The sequence below is a fragment of the Capra hircus genome (assembly GCF_001704415.2).
Source record: "Capra hircus breed San Clemente chromosome X unlocalized genomic scaffold, ASM170441v1, whole genome shotgun sequence".
Classification (NCBI taxonomy): domain Eukaryota; kingdom Metazoa; phylum Chordata; class Mammalia; order Artiodactyla; family Bovidae; genus Capra; species Capra hircus.
The window spans coordinates 36,526,808-36,554,131 of record NW_017189517.1 but is presented as its reverse complement, the minus strand read 5'-3'; the positions used below and the strand labels follow the sequence as shown (position 1 = coordinate 36,554,131).

Below are 27,324 nucleotides of genomic sequence, written 5' to 3'. Positions count from 1 at the left end.
ATATAGTCTGTGGAATTCTCCAGGCCAGAATACTGGAGTAGGTAGCCTTTCCCTTCTCCAGGGGATCTGTCCAACCCAGGGGTCGAACCCCGGTCTCCCCACATTGCAGACAGATTCTTTACCAGCTGAGCCACAAGGGATTTAACCTTATTTCCCTTATATTAACCCATCACTCCTACAAGTCACATTTTTTACATTCCAGCTTTTTCCATGCTTTCTTTCATGTTATTTTTCCAGAGGTAATACTAAATACAACATAAATTATAAAAATTACCTTATATTTTCACACAGTCTCTCACTTGATATCTAAATCCAAGCCTATTCATTTAAAAAATGATTTATTTTTTCCAACTTAAGAAGAATAACAGGTTTATAGTAGAAAATTTGAAAAAGGTAGGAAGACAGGAAAAAGAAACAAGTGTCAACCACAGTCCTACCATGTAAAGCACAGCCATTGTTAACAATGCTGTCATGCCTATTCTTTCAGCAGAACTTACTAAGGCCCCATTTCCGATATGATGCCTTCCTTGCCCTTCCTTCTCCAGAACTTCTCTATCATGTTTGTTCCACTCATTTGTACAAGTCTGTTAACTTGGTGTGGGTTTTGTGTTTCCAACTAGAATGTTAGGTCCTTGAAGGCTGAAACTATGAGTTATACTTCTTCACTCATCCTCAAACACCTGGTACATTGGACCCAATATTTGCTGACTGATTTAAGTTAAATGAATACAAATCATATCAGAAAGAATATGAAATAGGCCAAGTATCTGAGTCATTAAAGCTTTCTGGTCACGTGGTTTGGTGATGACTGCTTTTCTGTTCCTGGAACTCTTGAAGTCTATTAAGCCTCTTTTTCTACACCAAGACTGTGCAAAAAGCAGGCTTATTAAGAGCCAGGATTACTCAAAGATTCTCCTTGTGAGGCATAAGGATGAGAGAGAGAGAGACAGCAAGCGAGAGAGGGAGGGAGGAAAGGAGGGGGTAGAGAAGGGGATACAGAGTATCTGGTGCTCAATCCAGTATGTGATTTGCCTCCAGCACTGTATACAGGATCCCATCCACTTGTTCTGAGTCAAACCCGATCTCACGAAGCTCCAAGTGAGGGAGGACAGAAGTAAGGAGATAGCTGACGTGGATACGCAGCCGCGTAAGCTTTGCCAAAGCCCTGTATGATGGAGTGAGGGACAGAAGAGATGACATGAGGTCATTAGCCAACAGAACAAAATGAAGCTCCTTCAAAATGGGCCTACATTTCTCAACAATTACGTTTCCATTAGCTAGAAAGAAAGAAGAAAGCACAATGCCACCAAGCACTGGGAGATTGGCTGCAGCTCTCTAAGTGACTGCTCAATCCTTGGTGGCCTAGGAATTAATTAAGGCTTCTTCTCTTATCTATGATCAGTAACCGGGGGTCCTACGGGAGGCTTCCCATTAGCACTCACAAGCTGATAACTAAACCCTAGTAATTAACCTTTCTAGGTCATCTCCCTCTGGGGTCCGGTAGGAGACCTGAGCCTTCTGCAGCACTTCCAGGTGTATCTCTGTCTCCTTCAGTTTCTCTTTTAGTTCCTGTTTCTCCTCTTTGGTTCTTTCCAGCTCAGCTTTCAGAATCTGGAATTCAGCTTGGCGATAGCCCATGTGTTTCTTGCTCCAATACAAGCCTTCCGTCTCCTGGGTACTATAGGTTACCAATTCATGTTGGACTTTCTTGAATTTGGAATGCCAATGATTCCTCTCCTGTTCCAGCTCCTCCACCTGCAGTCCAAGAAACAGAAATTCAATGACCCCACATTTCACTGAAAGCTAAAGAGTGCCCCCAGGTTTCCTGAACGTATTCACCCTGTGATTCCCCTAAACATATTCTTCTGTTTATGGACCTTTTCAAATCCCAAATATGGGAGGGAAGCCCATTAGGGTTCACTTGATCTGAGATGTACCACAGAATCATTCAATGGCTTACTGTTTACACATGAGATCATCAGTTCTCTCTCTGGTCCCTTGGTTACAATAGCCTCTCATTCCCAGTAGTAAGATGTTACCCTAACCTTTTGCTGGAACATATTCCTTTCCGCCAAAACACGTTCCAATTTTTCTGCAGTTCTCTTCAGTTCTTCTAGCTCTCTTTGGTTCTTCATCTTTGGTATATTACGACCGCTGCTCTCCTCGTAGCCTCTTCCTTTCTCTGCAATAGCTGCAGCAGGAGCTGGAGCAGAGGCCACAGAAGAATAAGGCACCGGATTCAAGGATTCAGCTGCTTTTCTTCTCTCAGCAAGCTCCTCTCTGTTAAAAGGGATCAGCTGAATGGGAGCTCCTGAATCTCTAATACCTTTTGCAACACCGACAACAGCTACAAAAGGTCCCTTGCTCACTTCTTCCTTGTTTACATGTGTGTTGCCTCTGTTAGAATCTTCTGCCACCAATCGGGGCATTTGATCTTCTAACTCTTCAGGGAGCAAGGAACCCTGGTGTTGGTCCTGGGCCCCTGAATACAGAACTGAGGCCTCCCTACTCTGACTGGTACTCTTGATTGCTTCTGGGTACTCTGGGGAAAGGTACGGTGGTGTGCTTCTCTCAGAGCTGGTCTTCTCACGGCTGTTCTCCCCTTCTGGGTTGGCAACTGCTGCCTCCACTCTCCTGTAAGGGCCAGGCATGGAATAATCTAGAGGAGGTGTTGTCATCTCATTCTGGAGCCTTCTTCGTTTCTCCACAGGTTCCTCACCTAGGATCCATTTGTACTTACTGCAAGAAGAAGAGGAAATTCAATTTTAAGCCATCACAAAGAAGCTAAGTATATTCTTATTCTATGGAGGATATGATATATCTTATCCTATGGACACAGATATTCATCTTCAAATTTCCTATATTACAACCGACTCTAGCTGTTATTCACAGATCATTTCATTTTAGCAATACATTTTTACCCCCAAACCCCAACTCCTTCACTCATGCAATTTGCTGAGATAGTGATGTGTCTGTCTTAAGAGAGCGGAGAAATTGAGAGGTATGAAGAAAGTCAGCATCTGAATATAGCAGGACTAGGCTGACCTTGGTAAAATTTCTGAAAATAGGATTGAAACTAGCCTGACTTAGAAGTTTCCGAAAGGCGAATGAAGGAAGAAAAACAAAAAAGTACACATGCAAAATCCCCTAACAAGAGAATGGAGAAAAGGTCATAAAAAGCCTCGTGGAGTCAGTGGAGGAGACCGAGCCAGCTCATTAATTTTAAAGTGTCACAAAAACCTTACAGTATCAAAGACTTATTAACACTTTTATATTGCAATGGGACACCACACAGTGCCTTTGCCAGCCAACTGGATTGTGGCTATTGCCCATCATCCACTTGTAAAAGTTAATTAAAATACAGGGCCCTAGTCAGAAACAAAGAAACCGAATCAGCTAGTTCAAGTCATTCCCCACTTAGGGCTAAAGAATTCCCCTCTGTCCAGGCAAACAGGCACTCCCTCAATTCTTCAGGGAAGTTTAGGATAGTGACTCAAATCACCTTCCATTTCTGGCTGCCATATACAATAATGGTTGAAGGAACTAATAACAACAACAAGAAAAACAGATGCCACCAAAACCTATAGGCAATTTTATATCAAGCAGGAGGACGGGATAACTATCCTTCTCTCTCTCCAGAAAAATCAAGAAATTTCAAGGTAAAAATTAACTTTTAAGTTTTCAATGAGAAAGAACCAGGCATGTTATTGGCCACCATAGCTCAAGGCTGCCCGTGTTTCTCTGCCAATTTCAGAGAACATCTGTAAAACATCTCAAACCTTAGCTTCTTAGAATGCCCTAAACGTTCTTCAAAACTTGTGTTTGCCCAGAAATAAAACTGGTCTGTCATCTCAAGAGGGCTTCCCTGGTGGCTCAGATGGTAAAGAATCCACCTGCAGTGCAGGAGACCCAAATTCAATCCCTGGGTTGGGAAGATCCCCTGGAGAAAGGAATGGCTACACATTTCAGTATTCTTGACTGGAGAATTTCATGGACATAAGAGCCTGGTGGGCTACAGTCATCTTAATAAGATCTTGTTGTATCAGCCTTAAGGGGAAAACAAAAGGCCTTAGGGACTATGTAAGAACAAATGCATTCATCTTTAAACATGTGTAGGGCCACTGTAGATGGTCCATTTAGCTGCAGCACTGAGGATGATAGAACAAGAAGCTTGCAGGTATGATGGAAGCATATATGATACCAGATAGCAACCACAAAGTTTTACAAAAGGCAATTAACATCAAAGTATTCTTTTCATTTTCCTACTTCAAAAGTTCTGTCTTTAGTTATCCTCTTTTCTCCCTACACTTTTCTTTGGTAATCTCATACAATCTTTTGGCTCTAACTTCTGGAAGATAACTTCCAAGTGGTGTTCCCAGCCCAGAATCTCCAGTACTGAATTTCTGACTGCCTGTTACACATTTTTTTTTTTCCTGGAGGTCCCACTGGTATCTCATTCAGTATGTATAAAACTGACCTCTCTCTTTCACCTTCAAACCTGTTCCCTCTACTAAGTTTCCTATTTGTGTTACGACATCAACAAACTCTCAGTAATTTTATATGGTTCTACCACTATCAATACTCAAGTTCAAGCTCTCATTACCGTTCCTGCGCTATTGCAATGGCTTTTCCAGTCTCCCCTTGTCACACCTCCAGATCACCCACTGCCAAGTTAATCTTCCAAAGGCATTGCTCCAATCATGTCACCTCCCTAATTGCAATCTCTAGGTATAATTCCCCACAACATAAAGTTCAAATATCTTGGCTTGGTATTCAAGCTTTTCCATTCCAAAACACAGGGAACATTTACTGAGCACTTACTATGTGCCAGTTTGGTGAGTCAATGTGTATGAGGAGATACTTTTATCTTCATTTTAAAAAGACAATGCTCAGGCCTAGAGAGGTTAAATAACTTTCTGAAAGTCATGTAGCTAGTAAGTGACAGAACTGGGACTTAATTTGGCCCTAGCTTTCTCTCTTACTACTTCCCTTCAAAGACACCAGCCAAACAGAATGCCCCACGATTTCTCAGACTGCTTCTTTTGATTGGAACACACTTCTCAAAACAAGACAATTCAAATGCCACTTTTGAATTCCCATAGCACTTTAGCACTCTCAGTATAATAAATATAATACAATACAATAAATATATATTGCTTTCTACTGTGTATGTGTATTGCAGGTTTCCCACTAAAGTATAAACTCCTTAACAGAAGGTAGCTTAACTACCTGTGCTACATGGGGATGAGGGAATAAAACTTTGCAAATAAGAGGCAATCCAAAAGGAACTATGATGTTAATGAGAGACAGTGAATGGGTTTTACTTATTGGCTCTGTAAATACTTCTGATTCTTCCCACTAGGAATCAACTCTTATTCTAGATCTGAATTCACTGGTTTAGTAAAGATTAATTCAGGGTTTACACACCAGGGAATATTTTCCAACTACATAGTTTCTTCTCATTTTTTTTCTTTCTGTCATATTTCTCCATTGGTTGCCTGCAGAGAAGCCAGCTGATGTTTTGATAGGGACTGCACTGAATCTGTAGCTCAGTTTGGGGAGTACTGCTATCTTAACAACACTAAGTCTGCTGACCCACAAATATGAAATTCGTTTTCATTTTAGGCTTTCTTATTCTCATGTAAAAGATGCTTACTCCTTGGAAGAAAAGTTATGACCACCTAGACAGCATATTAAAAAGCAGAGACATTACTTTGCCAACAAAGGTCCATCTAGTCAAGGCTATGGTTTTTCCAGTAGTCATGTATGAATGTGAGAGTTGGACTATAAAAAAAGCTGAGCAACGAATTGATGCTTTTGAACAGTGGTGTTGGAGAAGACTCTTAAGAGTCCCTTGGACTGCAAGGAGATTAAACCATTCCATCCTGAAGGAAATCAGTCCTGAATATTCACTGGAAGAACTGATGTTCACTGACTCGATGGACATGAATCTGAGTGAGCTCCGGGAGCTGATGATGGACAGGGAGGCCTGGCATGCTGCAGTCCATGGGGTCGCAAAGAGTCGGACACAACTGAGCGACTGAACTGAATTCTCATTTAACAATATTTTGTAGTTTTCAGTGTACAAGTCTAGCTTGTACTTCCGTTAAATTTGTTAATCCTCTATTTTTGAAGCTACTATAAATGAAGCTAGTATAAAACTTCTCCTCCTGCTGGGAGAGATCGAAGGCAGGAGAAGGGGCCGACAGAGGATGAGATGGTTGAATGGTATCACCAACTCGATGGATATGAGCTTGAGTAAGCTCTGGGAGTTGGTGATGGACAGGGAAGCCTGGCATGCTGCAGTCCATGGGGTCGCAAAAAGTCGGACATGACTGAGTGACTGAACTGAACTATAAATGGAATTGCTTTATTAAATTTTTTTCTTAATTTTTGCTGTTCTTTTCAAAGAGCCAATCTTTGGTTTCACTGATTTTTCTATTGTTTTTCTATTCTCCATTTCATTTTCATTCTGATATTTCCTTCTTTCTGCTTGATTTGGGGTTAGCTTGCTCTCATATCTTTAGTTTCTTAGGATGGAAGTTTAGGTTAACAATTTGAGATACTTCTTCAATTTTAATATAAGCATTTACAGATATAATTTCCCCTCTGAATACTTCTTCAGCTTCAAGGTGTAATTTTTTGTATATTTCATTTTCATCTTAAGGTATTTTCTAATTTTCCTTGTGACTTCTTCTTTTACTCATTTTTAAAATTTTGGAGCATGGTATTTAATTTCTACATATTTGTGAATTTCCCAAATTTCCTTCTGTTGCTGATTTCTAATTTAATTGCTATGGTTGCAGAATATCCTTTATATGATGTCAACCCTTTTAAATTTGTTGAGGCTTGTTTTATGGTCTAACATCTGGTCTATTCTGCAGAATATTCCATGGGCACTTGAGAATAATATTTACTATGCTGTTTGGGGGTGAATTGTTCTGCATGTATCTGTCAGGTCCAATTGGCTTATAGCATTCTTCAACCCTTCTATTTTGATCTTTTACCCATTATTGAAAGTGGGATACTGAAGTTTCCAACTGTTACTGTTAAACTGCCTATTTCTCCCTTCAGTTCTGTCTACTTTTGCTTCGTGCATTTTTTGGGCTCTGTTGTTAGGTCCGTATATGGGTATAATTTTTGTATCTTCCTAATGGACTTTATCAATATGAAATGTCCCTCTTTATATCTGGTAACATTTTCTGTTTAAAGTCTATTAGTTTGTCTGATATTAGTACAGCCACTCTTATTCTCTATAGTTGCTGTATATATGGTATGTCTCTTTTCATCTTTTAACTTTCAACATATTTGTATCTCTGAACATAAAATATATAGATATTATATTTGTGTATGTAAAAAAATCCAATTGGATAATCTCCAGCTTTTGATTGGATTGTTTAATCTTATCACATTTAATGTTATTATTCATATGTTAGAATTGATGTCCATTATTTGGTTTTCTGCTCTCTCTATATATGTCATGGTTTCCTTCTTCCTTTACTGTTCCTCTTTTCATGTTATGTGGGTATTTTCTAGTTTAACATTTACAAATCTAATAATACATTACTATAATTATTACTCTATATAATGTTATGTCTTTTGAGGAAGCTAAGAGAAGAAAGTAGAGCAAGGACATATTTATAGTTTGTTAAATTAACCTTATCTTTCCATTTTAAATTTTAATTTCTTACTATGGATGTGAGTTACCATCTGGTATTATTTCCTCACTCCAATACAGCTTTGCTCCCACCCACTTATTTTATGCTATTATTGGCAAATATTTTATATCTGTAGATAATCCCAACAATGAAATTATATATATCTATGAAATTATATACATATACATATTGTTTATGCAATTATTCTTTTAATCAGTTAAGAACAGAAAGAGGAAGAAACATGCCACTGTATTTGGATGTGAGAGTTGAACTATAAAGAAAGCTGAGCACCAAAGAATTGATGCTTTTGAACTGTGGTGTTGGAGAAGACTCTTGAGAGTCCCATGGACTGCAAGGAGGTCCAACCAGTCCATCCTAAAGGAAATCAGTCCTGAATATTTATTGGAAGGACTGATGCTGAAACTCCAATATTTGGCCGCCTGATGCAAAGAACTGACTCATTTGAAAAGACCCTGATGCTGGGAAAGATTGAAGATGGGAGGAGAAGGGGATGGCAGAGGATGAGATGGTTGGATGGCATCACTGACTCAATGGACATGAGTTTGAGTCAATTCTGGGAGTTGGTGATGGACAGAGAGACCTGGCATGCTCAGTCCATGGGGTTGCAAAGAGTCAAACATGACTGAGCAACTGAACTGAACTGATTATCTTTTTATAATAAATTATAGTTATCATTGCCAGTACTGTTTTTTCCTGCAAATTTGAATTACTATTTGGTGTCACTTGCTTCCAAGCTGAAGAACTCTCTTTAGCATTTCTTATATGGCAGTTTTTCTAGAAACAAATTCCATCAGCTTTCATTTTTATAAGAATGTACTTATTTTACCTTCATTTTCTAAAAATAGTTTTATTGGATTTATGACTTCTGGTTAAAAGTGTTTCTTCAAGTACTATGAATATGCCATCCCACTGCTCCTGGTTTCCACTGTTTTTGATGAGAAGCCAGGGTTATTGGGGTTCTCTTTTACATGACAAATATTTTTCTCTTCCTGTTTTCCAGATAATTCTCTTTGCCTTTGGCTTTCAATATTTTCACTATATGGCTGTAAATCTTTTTGCATTTATCCTCTTTTGAGTTACTTGAGCTTCTTAAATGTGTAAATTAATGTTTCTCATCAAACTTGGAAAGTTGTCAGCCATTATTTCTTTGAGTATTTTTTCCACCTCTTCTCTTCCCTCTCCTCTCTTTCATGTTCTCCAAATTTGTATATGTTGGTGCACTTAATGGTGTTCTACATTTCTCTGAGGCTCTGAGGCATTTTCCTTCATTTTTTTTTTCTCTCTGTTCTCCAGAAAGCATAATCTATAAAATCTATCATTGGTATATTTTCAAGTTTGCTGATTCTCCTGCCAATTGTAATGTACTGTTAAGTCCCTTTAGTGAAATATTCACATTAGTTTTTGTCCATTTTACCTCAAGAATTTCCATTTGGTTCTTTTTAAACATAATTTCTGTCCCTTTTACTAATATTCTGCAGTTGATGAAACATGGTCTCCTTTAGTTCTTTGAACATGTTTATAATAGATGCTTTGAAGTCTCTGTTTGCTAAATTCAACATCTGGATCTATTTAGGGGCAGTTTCTATTACCTGCTTCCCTCCCATCTCATGTACAGGTCACATTTTTTTTCTTTGCATGTGTCATAATTTTTTTGTTGACAATCGATATTTTAGATAATATAGTATAGCAAGCAATTTCCACCTCCCTGAATGGCTGTTGCTATTGTTTGTTGTTTTTTTTTTTTCCCTTCCAGTGATTTGGCTGAAATGACTCCATGAAAACTGTTTCCCCTGTAATATACAGCCTCTAATATTCTTGCTCAGATTTCTTCTTGATTTTTATCTTTTACCTAACAATCTAGAAGTTACCCTGAGTCAGCATAATTATGCCCCCTTAGCCAGTTAGAGTTTTACCCTTTACCACTGAATGTATGTGTGGCTTGAAGGCTACTATCACAGATCAAAGAATTCACGTTTCCTCCCCCATTCAGCCAGGTAGTAGCAGCTTGGATTTTCCCTCTCCAATCGTTTCTGAGGCGGCACAGCCTTCAGCATGTGCAGTTTCCCAGACTAACAGGGATATCTGTGATTTTACTTTTGAGCCTGGCTTCAAAGGAGTGGCCCCTGGGCCAGTCAGTGCTTGCTTAGAGGCTGTGCTTAAGTGTCTAGTACCAGTGAAACTTCCGCTCTGTTGTTTGATCTGTGTGAGGCTTGGGAACTGCTTGCAAGTTCACCTTGTGTCCTCATTGAGTGTAGTCTCTTGTTCACGCACAGCCTTCCTAACCCACAGGGTTGACTATGATCCCAGGAGTGCTTGGATGTCTTTTTGCTTCCTTCTCTCTATTACCAAACTTATGATTTCACAGTCATCTCGCTTGTTGTAACTTGTATCATGGAGCTATGATAAAATTGTTCTTAATTTTTCCCCACTAAGATTTCCATTGTCTGACAATGCCCTTAGGAATGGGATTCTCCATGATATGTTCCGAAGTCAGTTCCTTTGGGTAGTACTAAGGAGTTCTTCATCTGTCAGGCCTTCCTCTCTCCCTAAACAGAACCTTTGTGCCACTGTGCAGGGTTGACAGCAGGGACAGAGGCCCACTCTCTGAGTGAAACCTTTTCTTTACAAATGGGTGCTGGGATGGTTTTTAGCTTGCTCCTTCAGGGATGAACCTCTGCACTAAGCGCAGGCGACTGTGACCGGCTGGCGCACTAAGCGCAGCCGAGAGGAGCTACCCTGTGTCTGAGGTCAGAGGCGACGTCCGAGAGGAGCTACCCCACGTACTAGGGCAGAGATGGCACCCGAGAGGAGCTACCCCGCATCCGAGGTCAGGGGCGGCGGCTGAGAGGAGCCACCCCACGCCCGAGGCCAGGGGCGGCGGCCAGGAGGATCAACCCCATGTCTAAGGAGAGGTGGCTGCCTGGGCGCAGGAGGGCCTAGAGGAGCCATCCCATGTTGAAGGTCAGGAAGGGTGGCAGTGAGGAGACACCCCCTCATCCAAGGTAAGGAACAGCGGCTGCACTTTGCTGGAGCAGCTGTGAAGAGATACCCCATGCCCAAGGTAAGAGAAACCCAAGTAAGATGGTAGGTGTTGCAAGAGGGCATCAGAGGGCAGACACACTGAAACCATACTCACAGAAAACTAGTCAATCTAATCACACTAGGACCACAGCCTTGTCTAACTCAATGAAACTAAACCATGCCCGTGGGGTAACCCAAGATGGGTGGGTCATGGTGGAGAGGTCTGACAGAATGTGGTCCACTGGAGAAGGAAATGGCAAACCACTTCAGTATTCTTGCCTTGAGAACCCCATGAACAGTAGGAAAAGGCAAAATGATAGGATACTGAAAGAGGAACTCCCCAGGTCAGTAGGTGCCCAATATGCTACTGGAGATCAGTGGAGATATAACTCCAGAAAGAATGAAGGGATGGAGCCACCAAAGCAAAGACAATACCCAGCTGTGGATGTGACTGGTGATAGAAGCAAGGTCTGATACTGTAAAGAGCAATATTGCATAGGAACCTGGAATGTCAGGTCCATGAATCAAGGCAAATTGGAAGTGGTCAAACGAGATGGCAAGAGTGAACGTCGACATTCTAGGAATCAGTGAACTAAAATGGACTGGAATGGGTGAATTTAACTCAGATGACTATTATATCTACTACTGTGGGCAGGAATCCCTCAGAAGAAATGGAGTAGCCATCATGGTCAACAAAAGAGTCCGAAATGCAGTACTTGGATGCAATCTCAAAAACGACAGAATGATCTCTGTTCGTCTCCAAGGCAAACCATTCAATATCACGGTAATCCAAGTCTATGCCCCAACCAGTAACGCTGAAGAAGCTGAAGTTGAACGGTTCTATGAAGACCTACAAGACCTTTTAGAATGGACAACCAAAAAGGATGTCCTTTTTATTATAGGGGACTGGAATGCAAAAGTAGGAAGTCAAGAAACACCTGGAGAAAGAGGCAAATTTGGCCTTGGAATACGGAATGAAGCAGGGCAAAGACTAATAGAGTTTTGCAAAGAAAATGCACTGGTCATAGCAAACACCCTCTTCCAACAACACAAGAGAAGACTCTACACATGGACATCACCAGATGGTCAACACTGAAATCAGATTGATTATATTCTTTGCAGCCAAAAGTGGAGAAGCTCTATACAGTCAACAAAAACAAGACCAGGAGCTGACTGTGGCTCTGATCATGAACTTCTTATTACCAAATTCAGACTCAAATTGAAGAAAGCAGGGAAAGCCGCTAGACCATTCAGGTATGACCTAAATCAAATCCCTTATGATTATACAGTGGAAGTGAGAAATAGATTTAAGGGCCTAGATCTGATAGATAGAGTGCCTGATGAACTATGGAATGAGGTTCGTGACACTGTACAGGAGACAGGGATCAAGACCATCCCCATGGAAAAGAAATGCAAAAAAGCAAAATGGCTGTCTGTGGAGGCCTTACAAATAGCTGTGAAAAGAAGAGAGGCGAAGAGCAAAGGAGAAAAGGAAAGATATAAGCATCTGAATGCAGAGTTCCAAAGAATAGCAAGAAGAGATAAGAAAGCCTTCTTCCGCGATCAATGCAAAGAAATAGAGGAAAACAGAATGGGAAAGACTAGAGATCTCTTCAAGAAAATTAGAGATATGAAGGGAACATTTCATGCAAAGATGGGCTCGATAAAGGACAAAAATGGTATGGACCTAACAGAAGCAGAAGATATTAAGAAGAGGTGGCAAGAATACACAGAAGGACTGTACAAAAAAGATCTTCATGACCCGGATAATCACAATGGTGTGATCACTCATCTAGAGTCAGACATCCTGGAATGTGAAGTCAAGTGGGTCTTAGAAAGCATCACTACGAACAAAGCAAGTGGAGGTGATGGAATTCCAGTGGAGCTATTTCAAATCCTGAAAGATGATGCTGTGAAAGTGCTGCACTCAATATGCCAGCAAATTTGGAAAACTCAGCAGTGGCCACAGGACTGGAAAAGGTCAGTTTTCATTCCAATCCCAAAGAAAGACAATGCCAAAGAATGCTCAAACTACCACACAATTGCACTCATCTCACAGGCTAGTAAAGTAATGCTCAAAATTCTCCAAGCCACGCTTCAGCAATACGTGAATCGTGAACTTCCTGATGTCCAACCTGGTTTTAGAAAAGGCAGAGGAACCAGAGATCAAATTGCCAACATCTGCTGGATCATGGAAAAAGCAAGAGAGTTCCAGAAAAACATTCATTTCTGCTTTATTGACTATGCCAAAGGCTTTGACTGTGTGGATCACAATAAACTGTGGAAAATTCTGAAAGAGATGGGAATACCAGACCACCTGACCTGCCTCCTGAGAAATCTGTATGCAGGTCAGGAAGCAACAGTTACAACTGGACATGGAACAACAGATTAGTTCCAAATAGGAAAAGGAGTGTGTCAAGGCTGTATATTGTCACCCTGCTTATTTAACTTACATGCAGAGTACATCATGAGAAACGCTGGACAGAAAGAAACACAAGCTGGAATCAAGATTGCCAGGAGAAATATCAATAACCTCAGATATGCAGATGACACCATCCTCATGGCAGAAATTGAAGAGGAACTAAAGATCCTCTTGATGAAAGTGAAAGAGGAGAGTGAAAAAGTTGCCTCAAAGCTCAACATTCAGAAAACGAAAATCATGGCATCCGGTCCCATCCCTTCATGGGAAATAGATGGGGAAACAGTGGAAACAGTGTCAGACTTTATTTTTTTGGGCTCCAAAATCACTGCAGATGGTGACTGCAGCCATGAAATTAAAAGACGCTTAGTCCTTGGAAGAAAAGTTATGACCAACCTAGATAGCATATTCAAAAGCAGAGACATTACTTTGCCCACTAAGGTCCGTCTAGTCAAGGCTATGGTTTTTCCTGTGGTCATGTGTGGATGTGAGAGTTGGACTGTGAAGAAGGCTGAGCGCCGAAGAATTGATGCTGTTGAACTGTGGTGTTGGAGAAGACTCTTGAGAGTCCCTTGGACTGCAAGGAGATCCAACCAGTCCATTCTGAAGGAGATCAGCCCTGGGATTTCTTTGGAAGGACTCATGCTAAAGCTGAAACTCCAGTACTTTGGCCACCTCATGCGAAGAGTTGACTCATTGGAAAAGACTCTGATGCTTGGAGGGATTGGGGGCAGGAGGAGAAGGGGACGACAGAGGATGAGATGGCTGGATGGCATCACTGACTCGATGGATGTGAGTCTGAGTGAACTCCGGGAGTTGGTGATGGACAGGGAGGCCTGGCGTGCTGCGATTCATGGGGTCCCAAAGAGTTGGACACGACTGAGCGAATGAACTGAACTGAACTGAAATGGAGTTCTTCATCTGTCAGGCCTTCCTCTCTCCCTAAGCAGAACCTTTGTGCCACTGTGCAGGGTTGACAACAGGGACAGTGGCCCACTCTCTTAGAGTGAAACCTTTTCTTTACAAATGGGTGCTGGGACAGTTTTTGGCTTGCTCCTTCAGGCATGAACCTCTGCCCTATAAGTAAGCTGGGGGTGGAGCAACAGGAGTCTAGGCTTGTCAGCATGCTGTCCCTCGGTGACTGCTGCTACCTGTGGATGGGCGAAGAGAAAGCTGGGTGGGAGAATAAAGGCCCAGTGCTCTTGAGTCTGCTTGGAACAGAACAAGACAGACCTGGAGGATATAAGAAATGTCAGAGGCCTGCACCTCCCAGGTGAAACCATAGCTCTAGACTAGGAGCTAGGGAGAGAGGAAGCCCCCAATTTCTTGACCACACCCCCCTGGATTAGAGCTTCCTGAATAGTTTTCATAAAAGAAAACTTAGAGGGAGATGAGAGCAGGTTAAATGCCCACCTTTCGCTGTACTTTCTGAGATTTAAGAGATTTTCTTGAACAAATGTTTCTGTACTTGCTGTGTGCCCCTAGGACAATTTCCAGGAACTAAGAATGATTGCTTTGCTTTGTTTAATAATTTTTTTCCAGTTAAATGGTTACTTGTTGGTAAAAGAGTTCATTACACTACTCATTTTGCTATTCTGGAACTCTTTCTCAAAGATCGTATTTTAAAATGTTAATACTGACCCTTGAATCAATTTTATTCATTTGCAAAATTGTTTTTCTACCTTGTGTCTGTTGTTTCAAATATTCCTTTAAATATATTAGGATATCTTTCCTCCTCTCTTTTCACCATTATAATGTATTTTGAATTTTTTCTGGCTATCCTTTTAATATATGAAATAATTAGCCTTTGATATATAGTTTACTCAGAGTAACTGAGGTAGCGTTAGTGGTAAATAACCTGCCTGCCAATGCAGGAGATGTAAGAGATAAGGGTTTGATCCCTGGGTCAGGAAGATCCCTTGGATAAGGAAATGGCAACCCACTCCAGTATTCTTGCCTGGAAAATCCCATAGACAGAGGAGTCTGATGGGCTACAGTCTATGGGGTTGCAAAGAGTCAGACACGGCTGAAGCAACTTAACCACGCAGTATAGCTTACTCAGAGGTTCTCTAAATATCTAAATATATTACAGGCTGTAATTCTCATCTTTGTCTATATGTTCATGGCTACTTTAGACCTTAGTTTATATCACTCATATGAAACCTATCATGTATCCGGGGTGCTTACATATGTAACTTTGAGTACCATAAGCTCTTTCATCTTAGATGCCATCAGTGCCTTAGAATACTGCTTTCATATAGTAAGGACTCAAATATATGTAGAATGAATGAACAGAAAGGGGACTATTTCCTTTAAGCTGTCTTGCCCTAGAAGGTTATGCTTGTTTATATCCTAGCTGAACTTACTCTTTTTTGCAGGTTTTCCCCTATCTTTGCTAGATTCGTGAAGACTCACAAAGCTGTTTCCAATGACACCTCTGGAACACCTTGTAGGTCTTATAACCTACTCCACTAGAAAATTTTAAAACACTCTCGGATAGTGTAGGCTTTATTTTATCTAGAATTAAAGAGCTGTACTACATGACCCAAGGACCCTTATCAGCTTTAGGTTTTGACAGCAAGGGAGATCTTCGTTAACTCTTGACTAAACCTATTATTCCCTTTACACAGTTTTATAAGAAAACCTTGCATATTTTATTAGACTCTTGAGCATCTAATTTTCCTCTATAAAAATGGTAGACTATTTCCAATCAATCTGAATCCCCCCATACGCGTAGCTTGAAATGACAGAATCATCATTTACTGACCTTACATAAAACATGACATTAGCAGTATCAATTATCACATATCTCTTGAAGAAATATTATTCTCAAATTAAAATTACACATAAATAGTCAATTTTACCTGAACTCTAGAGCTAAAACTCAACTCTGGATAGCGCAGTTCCACAATGACTCATACAGAGATCCAAAGACTGATGAAGTATGCCACCCAATGGATGTACTGTCATACTGCACTCATAAAATACACACATAACAGAGGTTAGCATTTGTTATCTCCTTCAGGTTACCAAAATCCACTGGACAGTATCAACAGAAACACTGAAGAGAAAGCAAAGGTGGTCACAGCAGGGAAAGGACAGCTTTCAAGAGCAGTGACATCTTAATACTCCAGTATCAATTTTGATGCATGACTATCTCAAGGAGATCAATGTAGAGAGCTAACAACGTGCTTAACGAAATCACAACACTTTCTCTATACCCCTCCCAACCTAAAATGGGAGTTGAATAACTGTGGATGAAACAGTAGAATTAAGACCAAATCCCTGAGACCAACAAGGATATGTTCCTTAATCCTTTGCTGCACGGTTCTATCTTAGAAATAGCTCCTTCAATATGACTGAATTCAACTATCAGTTTCTGCACAGCTATTCTCTTCCAACTATTCTTGATGCTTTTGTATAGATTCTCATTTACTTCCTTTAGAGTTCTATTACTTTTTCTCCTAATAGCCTACTTCCTCTTGAGACTCTTTGTTCATGCTCAGGGGGATGTGAGGTTCTTTCAATATCTAGGGGGCTTAATTGTGGAAGACTAGGGGACTTGCACATATAAAGAGATGTTTGTCTGGGTGAAAGCTGAAAAGACCCACTTAAGAAGCAAGAAAGAGGGAAAGAAATCAATAACATTGGTGGAGGTGGGGGCAGGAGTAATTTCCCCCTATTATATATCCCGTTGCTTTTTTCCTACCGTATGTTAAGAAGATATCCAAACTGAAAAGGGTTCATAAAAATTTCACAGTCTACTATGTAACAGTCATATTATTGTGAACTCTAGAAGTTTCTACCACTAGAGAGCAACTCTGTACCTTCCCCATGGCTTGGCCCTGCCAGAAGTGAGAAACACAGTAGCAAGGAGAAAGCAAGTCATAATTAGCAGTCCTGAGTTCCAGTCTCATGAAGCACACAGGCAGTCATACCTTCTAGTGCTTCAAATATTCCTGATATTTAAGAAAATTTCTGTTATAAAGATTGCTGTGTGTGCTTAGTTGCTCAGTCATGTCCAACTCTTTGCAACCTTATGGACTGTAGCCTGTCAGGCTCCTCTGTCCATGGGGATCTTTCAGGCAAGAATACTGGAGTGGGTTGCCATGCCCTTCTTCAGCGGATCTTCCCAACTCAGGGATCGAACCCAGGTCTCCCACCTTGCAGGCAGATTCTTTACCACTGGTGGTGGGTCTAAGCCACCAGGGAATAACAAAATAATATTGCTGTGGTGCTAGACGATGAACAAGTAAATTCTAAGACTAAACTTACACGAAAAATTTACCCTAGGAAACAATGGACTACAAAGCTTACTTAATGGCACAAACTTCTAATACTTATTTTTATATGTGGCCAACAATGGCAACCCACTCCAGTACTCTTGCCTGGAAAATCCCAGGGATGGAGGAGCCTGGTAGGCTGCAGTCCATGGGGTCGCGAAGAGTCGGATACGACTGAGCGACTTCACTTTCACTTTTCACTTTCATGCATTAGAGAAGGAAATGGCAACCCACTCCAGTGTTCTTGTCTGGAGAATCCCAGGGACGGGGGAGCCTGGTGTGCTGCCGTCTATGGGGTCGCACAGAGCTGGACACAACTGAAGCGACTTAGCAGCAGCAGCAGCAGCAACATGTGTTAGGCCTATGGGGCCCTGCAGGATTTCAATATTCCTAAACTTAAAGAAAGAAACAATGCTTATCCAGGTAACATTACCTTACATTTGTATAATACATTATGCTTTGCAAAGAGTTTTCATGTCCATTACTTCACTTACACAATTTCCAACATAATGGGAATACATAATCCATAAAAAGAACATTCGTCAGATGATCCCCTCAAAAAAAGTAAAACCAAAAAGACAGAAAAATAGACTTGACATGACAGTTACAATGTTGAAAAATGGGAAGTACATGCAACGTGCAAGTCTATTAATCCCCAAATGGTAGTTCTCCTTCTGAATTCCATGCCAGGCTTTAGGAGAAACACAAACACGATAACCATATCAATTTAGTTTACAGCAAAGCAAACCCTGAGGCTCATTACTGAAGAGAATCTATATTTTTTTTACACACCTGGAGAACTGAAAAATGCTGGAATCCAGAGGCTTAAGTTGAAGAGAAGTTATTCTGCTTTCTTCTCCAACAGATGAAAGCCGGCTGGGGCTATCAGTTCCCTCATACCCAGTCATCTTATTATTCAAGTCATCCATATCTTGAATAGAAGGGATCTTCAGCGGATTAGTGAATACCTAGCAAAGAACGAAAGAACTTATACAAATCCTAATTTCAAACCAAATACCAAAGGATGAGTCAATCCTTCTGATGCTAGGAAAAAACACTTGGCCAAATAAAAAGAAACTGTTTCCTACACAAAACAAACAGCGCGCAGTAATGTACACTAGAACACTGACCCCAGGCATGTTCAGTTATAACCTTATCAGCTGGATACCAACAGACCTCCCCAACTCACTGATTGGCTCCTGGAATCATCCCATCCACAACACAAACCCAGGCCCCCGAATCACTTTCTTATTCTCTCTTTTGACCCAGTGTAAGACTGGGTTTTCACTCCTCTGAGATCTGTGATGAGGGAAGGAATGGAGGGAATAAGCACTGCAGCAAATGTCTGTGCTGGTCTTGGAGAAATGCATGCGAGAGACTAACATATACTGCACACACAGAAACATGCATCTGGGATCTTCTGGGAGAGCCAGCTTATGAAGATAGCATGGATGATGAAGGTGAAGGAGTATAAGGGGAGGTAAACTGAATGAGGACAGGGCAGTCCCAGGAAATTTCCCAGTCTCTAGATCAGACTATAAAGCCAAGATAGGAGGGTTTGCAACCTGTTTATTAATACACCTGGGTCTTGGTAGAGTGTCAGAAGAATTAGTATTTAATTGCCTCTATCCTCACCAGCCTGACCTACCCTGACTGAGTGGGTGGAAGGTGAATCTAACATGCTGCTAGCAGATATCTCTGGGAAAGAGGGTCAAGAGGAAAATCATGCAGAAAGGCAAGGTTGGGTGGGGGAGATAAATGGGTGCTATGGTGGCTGTCAGGAAAGGAGTGTCCCTGAAAGGACGGCCAACCTTATTGCACCCTTCAGCGTCCGGAGCTGGGCAACCATGTCCGAGAGACAGTGCTCCTGAAAATTCAAAACAGCAGAGTCTTTATAAAGCCAGCCAGCCTGAAAGCAGGGAGGGGGGAAAGGGCACAAAGAACCACCCCTTCTTCCCAAGAGGAAAGCAGAAAGGAGTCACCCGTGAATCCTGGAAGGAAGGAGACTGAGGAAAACCAGACACTCAACAGGAGCAGCCTGTATGAGGATGAAGCGTAACCCTGAACACTCTGTGACTCTGAATGGGACATTCACACTACCCAGAATCAGTACTGAATCCAACTCTGGGCAATAAATGATTTGGCTCTTCCAGTTTTGGTGATCTGAACATCAGTAACAGCAGATCAAAGCAAAAATCAAAAGATCCTGTCAAAAAAAAAAAAAAAAAAAAGACCACCAGAACAAATGGCTCGTTATTTCTGTACAGCTTTCAAGAGTGCTGCTTTCTTCAGCCTATGTCCTCTGTTGGGGGAAATTCTGTGTGAGGAAAGGAAGAGGGTGGACCATCTCTCACCTGGTGGCTCTCGTTTTCTGTTGGTACCTCCTTCTTGTCAACAGTTTGATCTCTAGGAGAATATAAAAGTGCTATTTAGTTCACTCATGAATTGTAGATTTAGGTTACAATGTTCCTTCTAAACTAGAAAGAGTGTGAGCCTTGTCGAGTAGTTAAGAGTTCCTTCCTGGACTGTGCTACTAAAGAGAGATTTCAAATGCTCTATCAAAAGAGGGGTGGGGTGGGGGAAAGGGAGAGAAACTAGAGCCAATCTCTAGTTGAGACATTCAGGAGATAACTAGAAAGAATAAAGAACTCTAAGAGCAGAGAGGTGAATAGGAAAATCATTTGAAAAAATCATCTCTCTTCTCAAAATTCCTGTCCTATTAGGAAGGGTCAGGCTCTTCTATCAAAGGATACAGATCACCATCTCGGGTAAGGTATACTCAACTGTTTCTTAGCTCTGCTCGAGTACAGGTCTTCATCAATGAGTTCTTGTTCCTCTGGAACAGAGCACCTCCTGCAGTACATAGAAGAAGTTACCTTTTGGAAAGAAAATGTGCCCTTGACTTTCACCCTTCATTTTCCTCACAAGTATGACAACCACCATCTAACATTATAGAGTTCAGATCGCACCCACCTTACAAAACGTGTGGGCAGGCTACCAGGTAGCAATTCTTTTTTTCAATGCATGAGGTGAGGTGAAGTCGCTCAGTCGTGTCTGACTCTTTGCGATCCCATAGATTGTAGCCTACCAGACTCCTCCGTCCATGGGATTTTCCAGGCAAGAATACTGGAGTGGGTTGCCATTTCCTTCTCCAGAGGATCTTCCCAACCAGGGATCGAACCCAGGTCTCCTACATTGTAGGCAGACGCTTCACCGTCTGAGCCACCAGGGAAGCACAATTTCAATGCATACCTTATCATTATTTTTGGTGCGTATATCACCCTTCTCCAAAGATACTCAAAGTACTTGACAGCTATAAAATTCATATGATGGTAGAGAGCATGAAGCATAAGCTCTATTTTCACCCAGTGAAATTCAAGCACAAGGGAGACTTGCCTGGGCTTCTATAGAAAGAGAATATCACTGAGACTAGAACCTAGGTCTCTACCTCTCATGTACTCAGAAAGCAATCCCCAAGGTACAGGCTAAGCAGGAATATCCATAGACTATGTGATGATCCCCGAAGAGGAAAATCAGAGGCTATGATAGAGAGCAGCACAAAGGGATGAGGAGCTGACATTGTAAAAGAGATAGAACAGAGGCTAGCAAAGAAGGGAAAAAGAGGATTCTATAAATGAAAAGATGATTGCTATATGTAAAGCATGAAGAAGAGAATTTTAGGAGTACAAGGTGAAAGAAGTACTAGAAAATGTATTCAGTGGACAAAGGCAATCCTAGAAAGAAATAAACAAAAACTAATAACTGGAAATCCTATGTTATATCCATTTTATTAGGGGGCAAAGTGTCCTGGAAGGTTATGTCTCCTGGACTAAATATAAACTGACAACATATACAGAATTTGAAAAGGAGACTTCTAAGTTCTCAGTCTCACATTTTAATCACACCACCCTAAGAGGTACTTAGGCACATCTTTAGTCTATGGGGGAATCCTTGCTTATTATAGAACTGGACTTCATTGTTTTATATTTCCTCCATTTTCAGCATTTTTTCCCCTTAAAAAGCATACTGTTTTAGTACCTTTTTCTCTATTAACATTTATACCATAGAAAACAGTTAAGAGAGTCACAGGTGAATTGAAACAAACTGAATTATTATTATAAACCTATGTTACTGAGTCATATAAAAATATTTGTTAAATTGAAATGATGTCCATGATGTGAGAGTTTGGACAATAAAGAAGACTGAGCACCAAAGAACTGATGCTTTTGAACTGTGGTGTAGGAGAAAACTCTTGAGAGTACCTTGGACTGCAAGGAGATCAAACCAGTCCATCCGAAACGAAACCAACCCTGAATATTCATCGGAAGGACTGATGCTGAAGCTGAAACTCCAATACTTTGCTCACCTGATGCGAGGAGGTGACTCATTGGAAAAAGACCCTGATGCTGGGAAAGATAGAAGGTAGGAGGAGAAGGGGACATCAGAGGATAAGATGGTTGGATGGCATCACCGACTCAATGGACATGAGTTTGAGCAAGCTCCAGGAGATGATAAATGACAGGGACGCCTGGCATGCTGCAGTCCATGGGGTCGCAAAGAATTAGACATGACTGAGCAACTGAACACCACCACATCTAGATGTTAGCTGCTTCAAGGAACAGATGAAAGTGAAAGTGTTAGTCACTCAGTCGTGTCCAATTCTTTTCGATCCCATGGACCGTAGCCCACCAGGCTCCTCTGTGCATGGAATTCTCCAGGCAAGAATACTGGAGTGGGTTGCCATTTCCTTCTCTGGGGGATTCTTCCAAAGCAGGGATCAAACCCAGGTCTCTTGCATTGCAGGTGGATTCTTTACAGGCTGAGTGATGGAATATTAGAAAGATAGACATGTAAACAATCTAAATTGAATGTACAATAGGTACTTCAACAGATTCAAATATAGGAAGCATATGAAGAAAACTGTCACTTCAACCTGAAATATAAATCCCTTGTTCTCAAATAGTTTACAATCTCTTGAAGAGCCCAAATGTATACATATGAAAAACATCCCTCAAATTCAAACAGTACGTGAGCAAAAGTGAAGAATTAAATACTACAGTCAGCCAGAGTAAAATCACTGTAAACTACTGTCAACAAGAGAAGTATCACACAAAATATTTCTGCTTCCCAGACGATATGATCAGATGGAATACAGAAAGTCATTCTAAGCAACTGGAATGACAGTATCAAGTCATGGAGAAGGGAATACATGCAGCATGTGTAAGGAAGAGTGAAGCCACAGGCCTGCTAAAGCGGAAGGCCTGTGTTAACATACAAAGAATAGGTAAAGACCAGTTAGCACAGGGGCTTGAATGTCAGGCTGAAGAGTGTGGACTTGAGATGAGAAGTGTTTTAGAACAGAGACAAATCAGGACTTATCTCTGGCATAATACTGAGTCTTAACCTTACCTGTACTTTGGGTGGGAATTATAGTAGCAAAACCATCTTGCAGGTAATGTGGATGGATCAACCTTGCCAGGAAGCCTCCTCCATTTCAGACACTCATCACACTGTACCCATGTCTGGTCAGGAATCTTCCTGAATGGAAGAAAACAAAAATATGACTGTCTATATAGTTTTATACTTTATACTAGCTTTATACTCTTTCTTACATTAGAAAGGCTATATTCTAGCTCTATACTCTTACATTAAAAGGCAATCCCTAAAATTGAAAAGACTGAAAGAAAGAATTGAATATGACATGTGTTAGAAATGTTATAATCCAGGTGTCTAAAATGTATAATCTTAAACTTCACAGATAAAACAATGATAGAACCAGACCAGATATGAAAACAGTAATAAGTATTAATGTGGTAAGCCACCAAATTATAGAGCTCAACAGTACTTATCCTGGAACCTTATTTCTTGAGTTTAACAAAAGGATAACTTTAACTCTAAAATTTAGTAATCAGCAAAAATTTTATATATATTACAATATTACTAAAAAAAAAACCCCAAAGAATCATTTTATTTGCTTCTATCCAATCCCATGATAGATTTGAAATGCATCTGTGAGAGTCACTGAAGCAATGTCATCAAAACGTCTCCTCTATTTCCCCACAGGCTCCCTAGTCCTTTTTTTCCCCTTTCAAAAAGTCTTTGTTTATACTTAAATCAAAATTTCATTAGATAGATATTTCCAAAGTTAATCTTAAAAAGTAGCATAAATTTGATTAAATTTTGTAACTAGAAAAAGTGGCTCCAGTCCAATAATTGGGTTATTAACAGAGAATTCTTCCAGAATTCTACTCTTAAAATTTTTTTGGCTGCACCCTGCATTATGTCAATTCTTAATTCCCTGACCAGGAACTGAACCTGTGTCCCCTGCATTGGAAGACAAGAGTTTTAACCACTGGACTGCCAAGGAAGTCCCCAGAGCTCTACTCTTAAAACACATACTCATTCTCATCTCCCTCAGGAAGTGTAACCCAGTCACCCACATCTTGGAGTAAATTTGTTTCCCTGTAAGAGGAAATGATCCATATATAAGACAAGTAGTGTGCATCTAATATGTGAAAGGCAGACCAGACTGGGAAGGGAGAAGGCTAGAGAAAAGACAGAGAGAGGGTAGAGGGGCACCTAGGGCCAATTTGGAAAACATGTCATTTAGCCTAGGACAGATTCTGTGTACGTTACATTTATACTGCTCTTATGCTGCTGCTGCTGCTGCTGCTAAGTCGCTTCAGTCGTGTCCGACTCTGTGCAGCCCCATAGACAGCAGCCCACCAGGCTCCCCCGTCCCTGGGATTCTCCAGGCAAGAACACCGGAGTGGGTTGCCATTACCTTCTCCACTGCATGAAAGTGAAAAGTGAAAGTGAAGTTGCTCAGTAGTGTCCGACTCTTCCTGACCCCATGGACTGCAGCCCACCAGGCTCCTCCGTCCATGGGTTTTTCCAGGCAAGAGTACTAGAGTGGGGTGCCATTGCCTTCTCCATGCTAGACATTTCAATTGAGTGATATGATTCTTTTATGTCTTAGTTCAATATTTTTCATATCTTTTTAAATGGTGCTTTTTTCTAGTTATAAAAGCAATATAAGCCCATATAAAAAAACTATAAAATACAGAAAGAAAAAGAAAATCTACCAATAAGTCTACTACTCAAATACAATGTCTTCTTGTTTAAAATGCTGTTTTAATGAAGAGAATCCATACACATTCTTGGATATACAGCTTCCTATCTCCTAGCTACAGGCTGCTCCAGCCTTGCAACTCTAAACTCCAAGCTCAGGCCTGACCTCTGGTGTCTATATATTTCTGTACAGCCACTGCTTTATTTGAGGCTTCCCTCATAGCTCATTTGGTAAAGAATCTGCCTGCAGTGCAGGAGACCTGGGTTCTATCCCTGGGTCAGGAAGATCTCCTGGAAAAGGAAATGACAACCCACTCCAGTATCCTTGCCTGGAAAATCCCAAAGACAGAGGAGCCTGGTAGGCTGCAGTCTATGGAGTCACAAAGAGTCGGGCATGACTGAACAACTAACACACTGTTTTATTTAGAGTCAGAGAAAGCAGTTTCAGCAGTAGTGCTAAGGGGACAGAAAAGGTCATATTAGCTTTGGTTTTACATGCACACACACAAGAGTCTCTTGCAGAAGCACGTCAATATTACTCTCTCGGGAACAAGCATTAGAGACAGTAATTCTCTACCTCAGGTTACATGCAGACCATGGTAGATCCTCCAACCCAGGCAGACAGAAGAGGCTTTTTGTGCGCAAGCCTAAATAGGCAGCTGAAGGGGCTATGCTATATTTTTCTCATTGCATCCTTACAGAAGACTGTTGTGGTTAAGAACGTGGGTTAGGGGGCCAGACTGCCTATATCTGAAAACGATCTACCCCTGTGTATTTATCTAATTTTGAACAAGTTACTTAAGCTCTCAGTGTATAAGTGTCTACATTTGTAATGAAGTAACAATATCATCTGCCTATCTCACAGGATTGTTGTGATGGTTAAATATACATGCAAAGAACTTAAACCAGTGTCTGACAGGTAAGTACTAAATAATCACCATTAAACTTCCAGAAAAGGCTGTATAACATATATACACACACACCAGCAATATATGAACATCTGTGCCATTGCATTAATCGGTTATTTAAAAGGCAAAAAAGAGATATCTCATCTTAATTTGCATTTCTTTGAAAACCATGGATGTTGGACAGGAATAGAGATCTTCATTTTTATTTTTTTAAATATAAATTTATTCATTTTAATTTGAGGCTAATTACTTTACAATGTTGTACTGGTTTTGCCACACATCAACATGAATCAGCCATGGGTGTACACGTGTTCCCCATCCTGAACCCCCCTCCCTCCTCCCTCCCCATCCCACCCCTCAGGGTCATCCCAGTGCACCAGCCCAGAGCACCCTGTCTCATGCATCAAACCTGGGAAAACAAAATTTTATATCAAACATTTGATGATTTCCATTTAAAAGAAACACAGTGCCTTTCCCCAAATGAACTTTCAACACTCTAATCTTTGTTTTGATGGTATAATTGACTGTGTACATATTGTCACACATTCTGCCCTCTGTATTACGCTTCTTTCCTGGCCTCCTGAAGCATTTCATCCTGATCCACCATTCTGTATGTGATTTTGTGTCTTAGATTCAGTAAATTCTACATTTTTTCCTGATACGTTGGGTTCTCTATTTCTATTCTCAAATTTCTTGATATGGTTCCAACAATGTTCATTAGAATAAAAAGAAGGGAAGTTTGCTAATATTTCTGAATGCCTACTATATGCCAGGTACTGTGCTAAAAAGGTTAGATGATCTAACTTAACACATTATTGGCTGGGTATTTTTGCAGAAATTAACACCTGTGGCTGGTGATTTGTTATGTAAGTGAATACTGATATGTCTCCAGTCAAACATAAACTAATTTTCCTCCAATTAAAAAATTTAAAAATATAACATTCGGGTAATAAGACATATTAATATGTCTCTGTTCAATAATGAGTTAATATATGCAGAGAGATGAAGTAAACCAATACAGTATTGTAAAGTAAAATAAAAAGATGAAGTGAACCAATACAGTATTGTAAAGTAAAATAGAAAAAGAAAAGAGTTAAATGTACCATTTAACACAGTACTATCTGAAACAATACTACAATAAAAAAAAAAAGAGAAACAAAGGAGATAGACTAGATCAATAATTATAGGAAAACCTGAAGGGTAAGCAAAGATGTACATATCCACCTCTCATCACCCTTACCATCCTCATGACTACCAAAGACTTGTGCCAAAATGCTGCTACCAAACTTGCAAAGAAAGGATCATTTCTCTCCCTATATACTCCTAAAAAGAAGATCGATATATATTCAGATTCATATGTATTTAGATATATGTTTCAGATTCTTTTCCATTTTAGGTAATTACAAGATATTGAGTAATTCTGTGAAAGCGAATCACATTTGTGTAGTGTTTATAATCAGCTTTTCCCACCTTTTCATAGCATTAAATATTTCTATAGTGTCATATTTAAGGGCTAAAAAAAGACTTGTTTTTAAATAAAAAAAAATTAAAAATATAACATTCAGGTAATAACACATATTAATACATCTCTGGTCAATAATGAGTTAATATACTCAGAGATGAAGTGACTTACTTACCTAAGCTCATTCAACTATTAAGAATCAGATTTAATAGAGAACAGACTTGTGGTTGCCAAGTGGGGGGGTGGGGTGGGGCATAGGGGTGGGGTAGGGGAGGAAAGGAATGAGAGTTTGGGATTAGCAGAGGCAAACTATTATACATAGGATGGATAAATAACAAGGTCCTACTGTATAGCACAGGGAACTATATTCAATATCCTGTTTCAACCATAATAGAAAAGAATATGAAAAAGAATATACATATGTATAACTCTGTCACTTTGCTGTATAGAAGAAATTGATATAACATTGTAAATCAATTAT

General features: G+C 40.4%; 1 protein-coding gene across 1 annotated transcript in view; it reads right to left on the bottom strand.

Annotated features, from left to right (window-relative positions):
- Window positions 1–321: 321 nt before the first annotated feature.
- The window catches only part of MORC4 (MORC family CW-type zinc finger 4), a 61,278-nt gene continuing 34,275 nt past the window's right edge, over window positions 322–27,324 (bottom strand). The window contains 7 exon segments of the mRNA XM_018044262.1: window positions 322–1,165; window positions 1,472–1,755; window positions 2,046–2,739; window positions 18,195–18,370; window positions 19,757–19,808; window positions 20,187–20,255; window positions 22,812–22,940. Coding sequence (XP_017899751.1) covers window positions 1,012–1,165; window positions 1,472–1,755; window positions 2,046–2,739; window positions 18,195–18,370; window positions 19,757–19,808; window positions 20,187–20,255; window positions 22,812–22,940 — 1,558 coding nt within the window. The 3' untranslated portion in view covers window positions 322–1,011.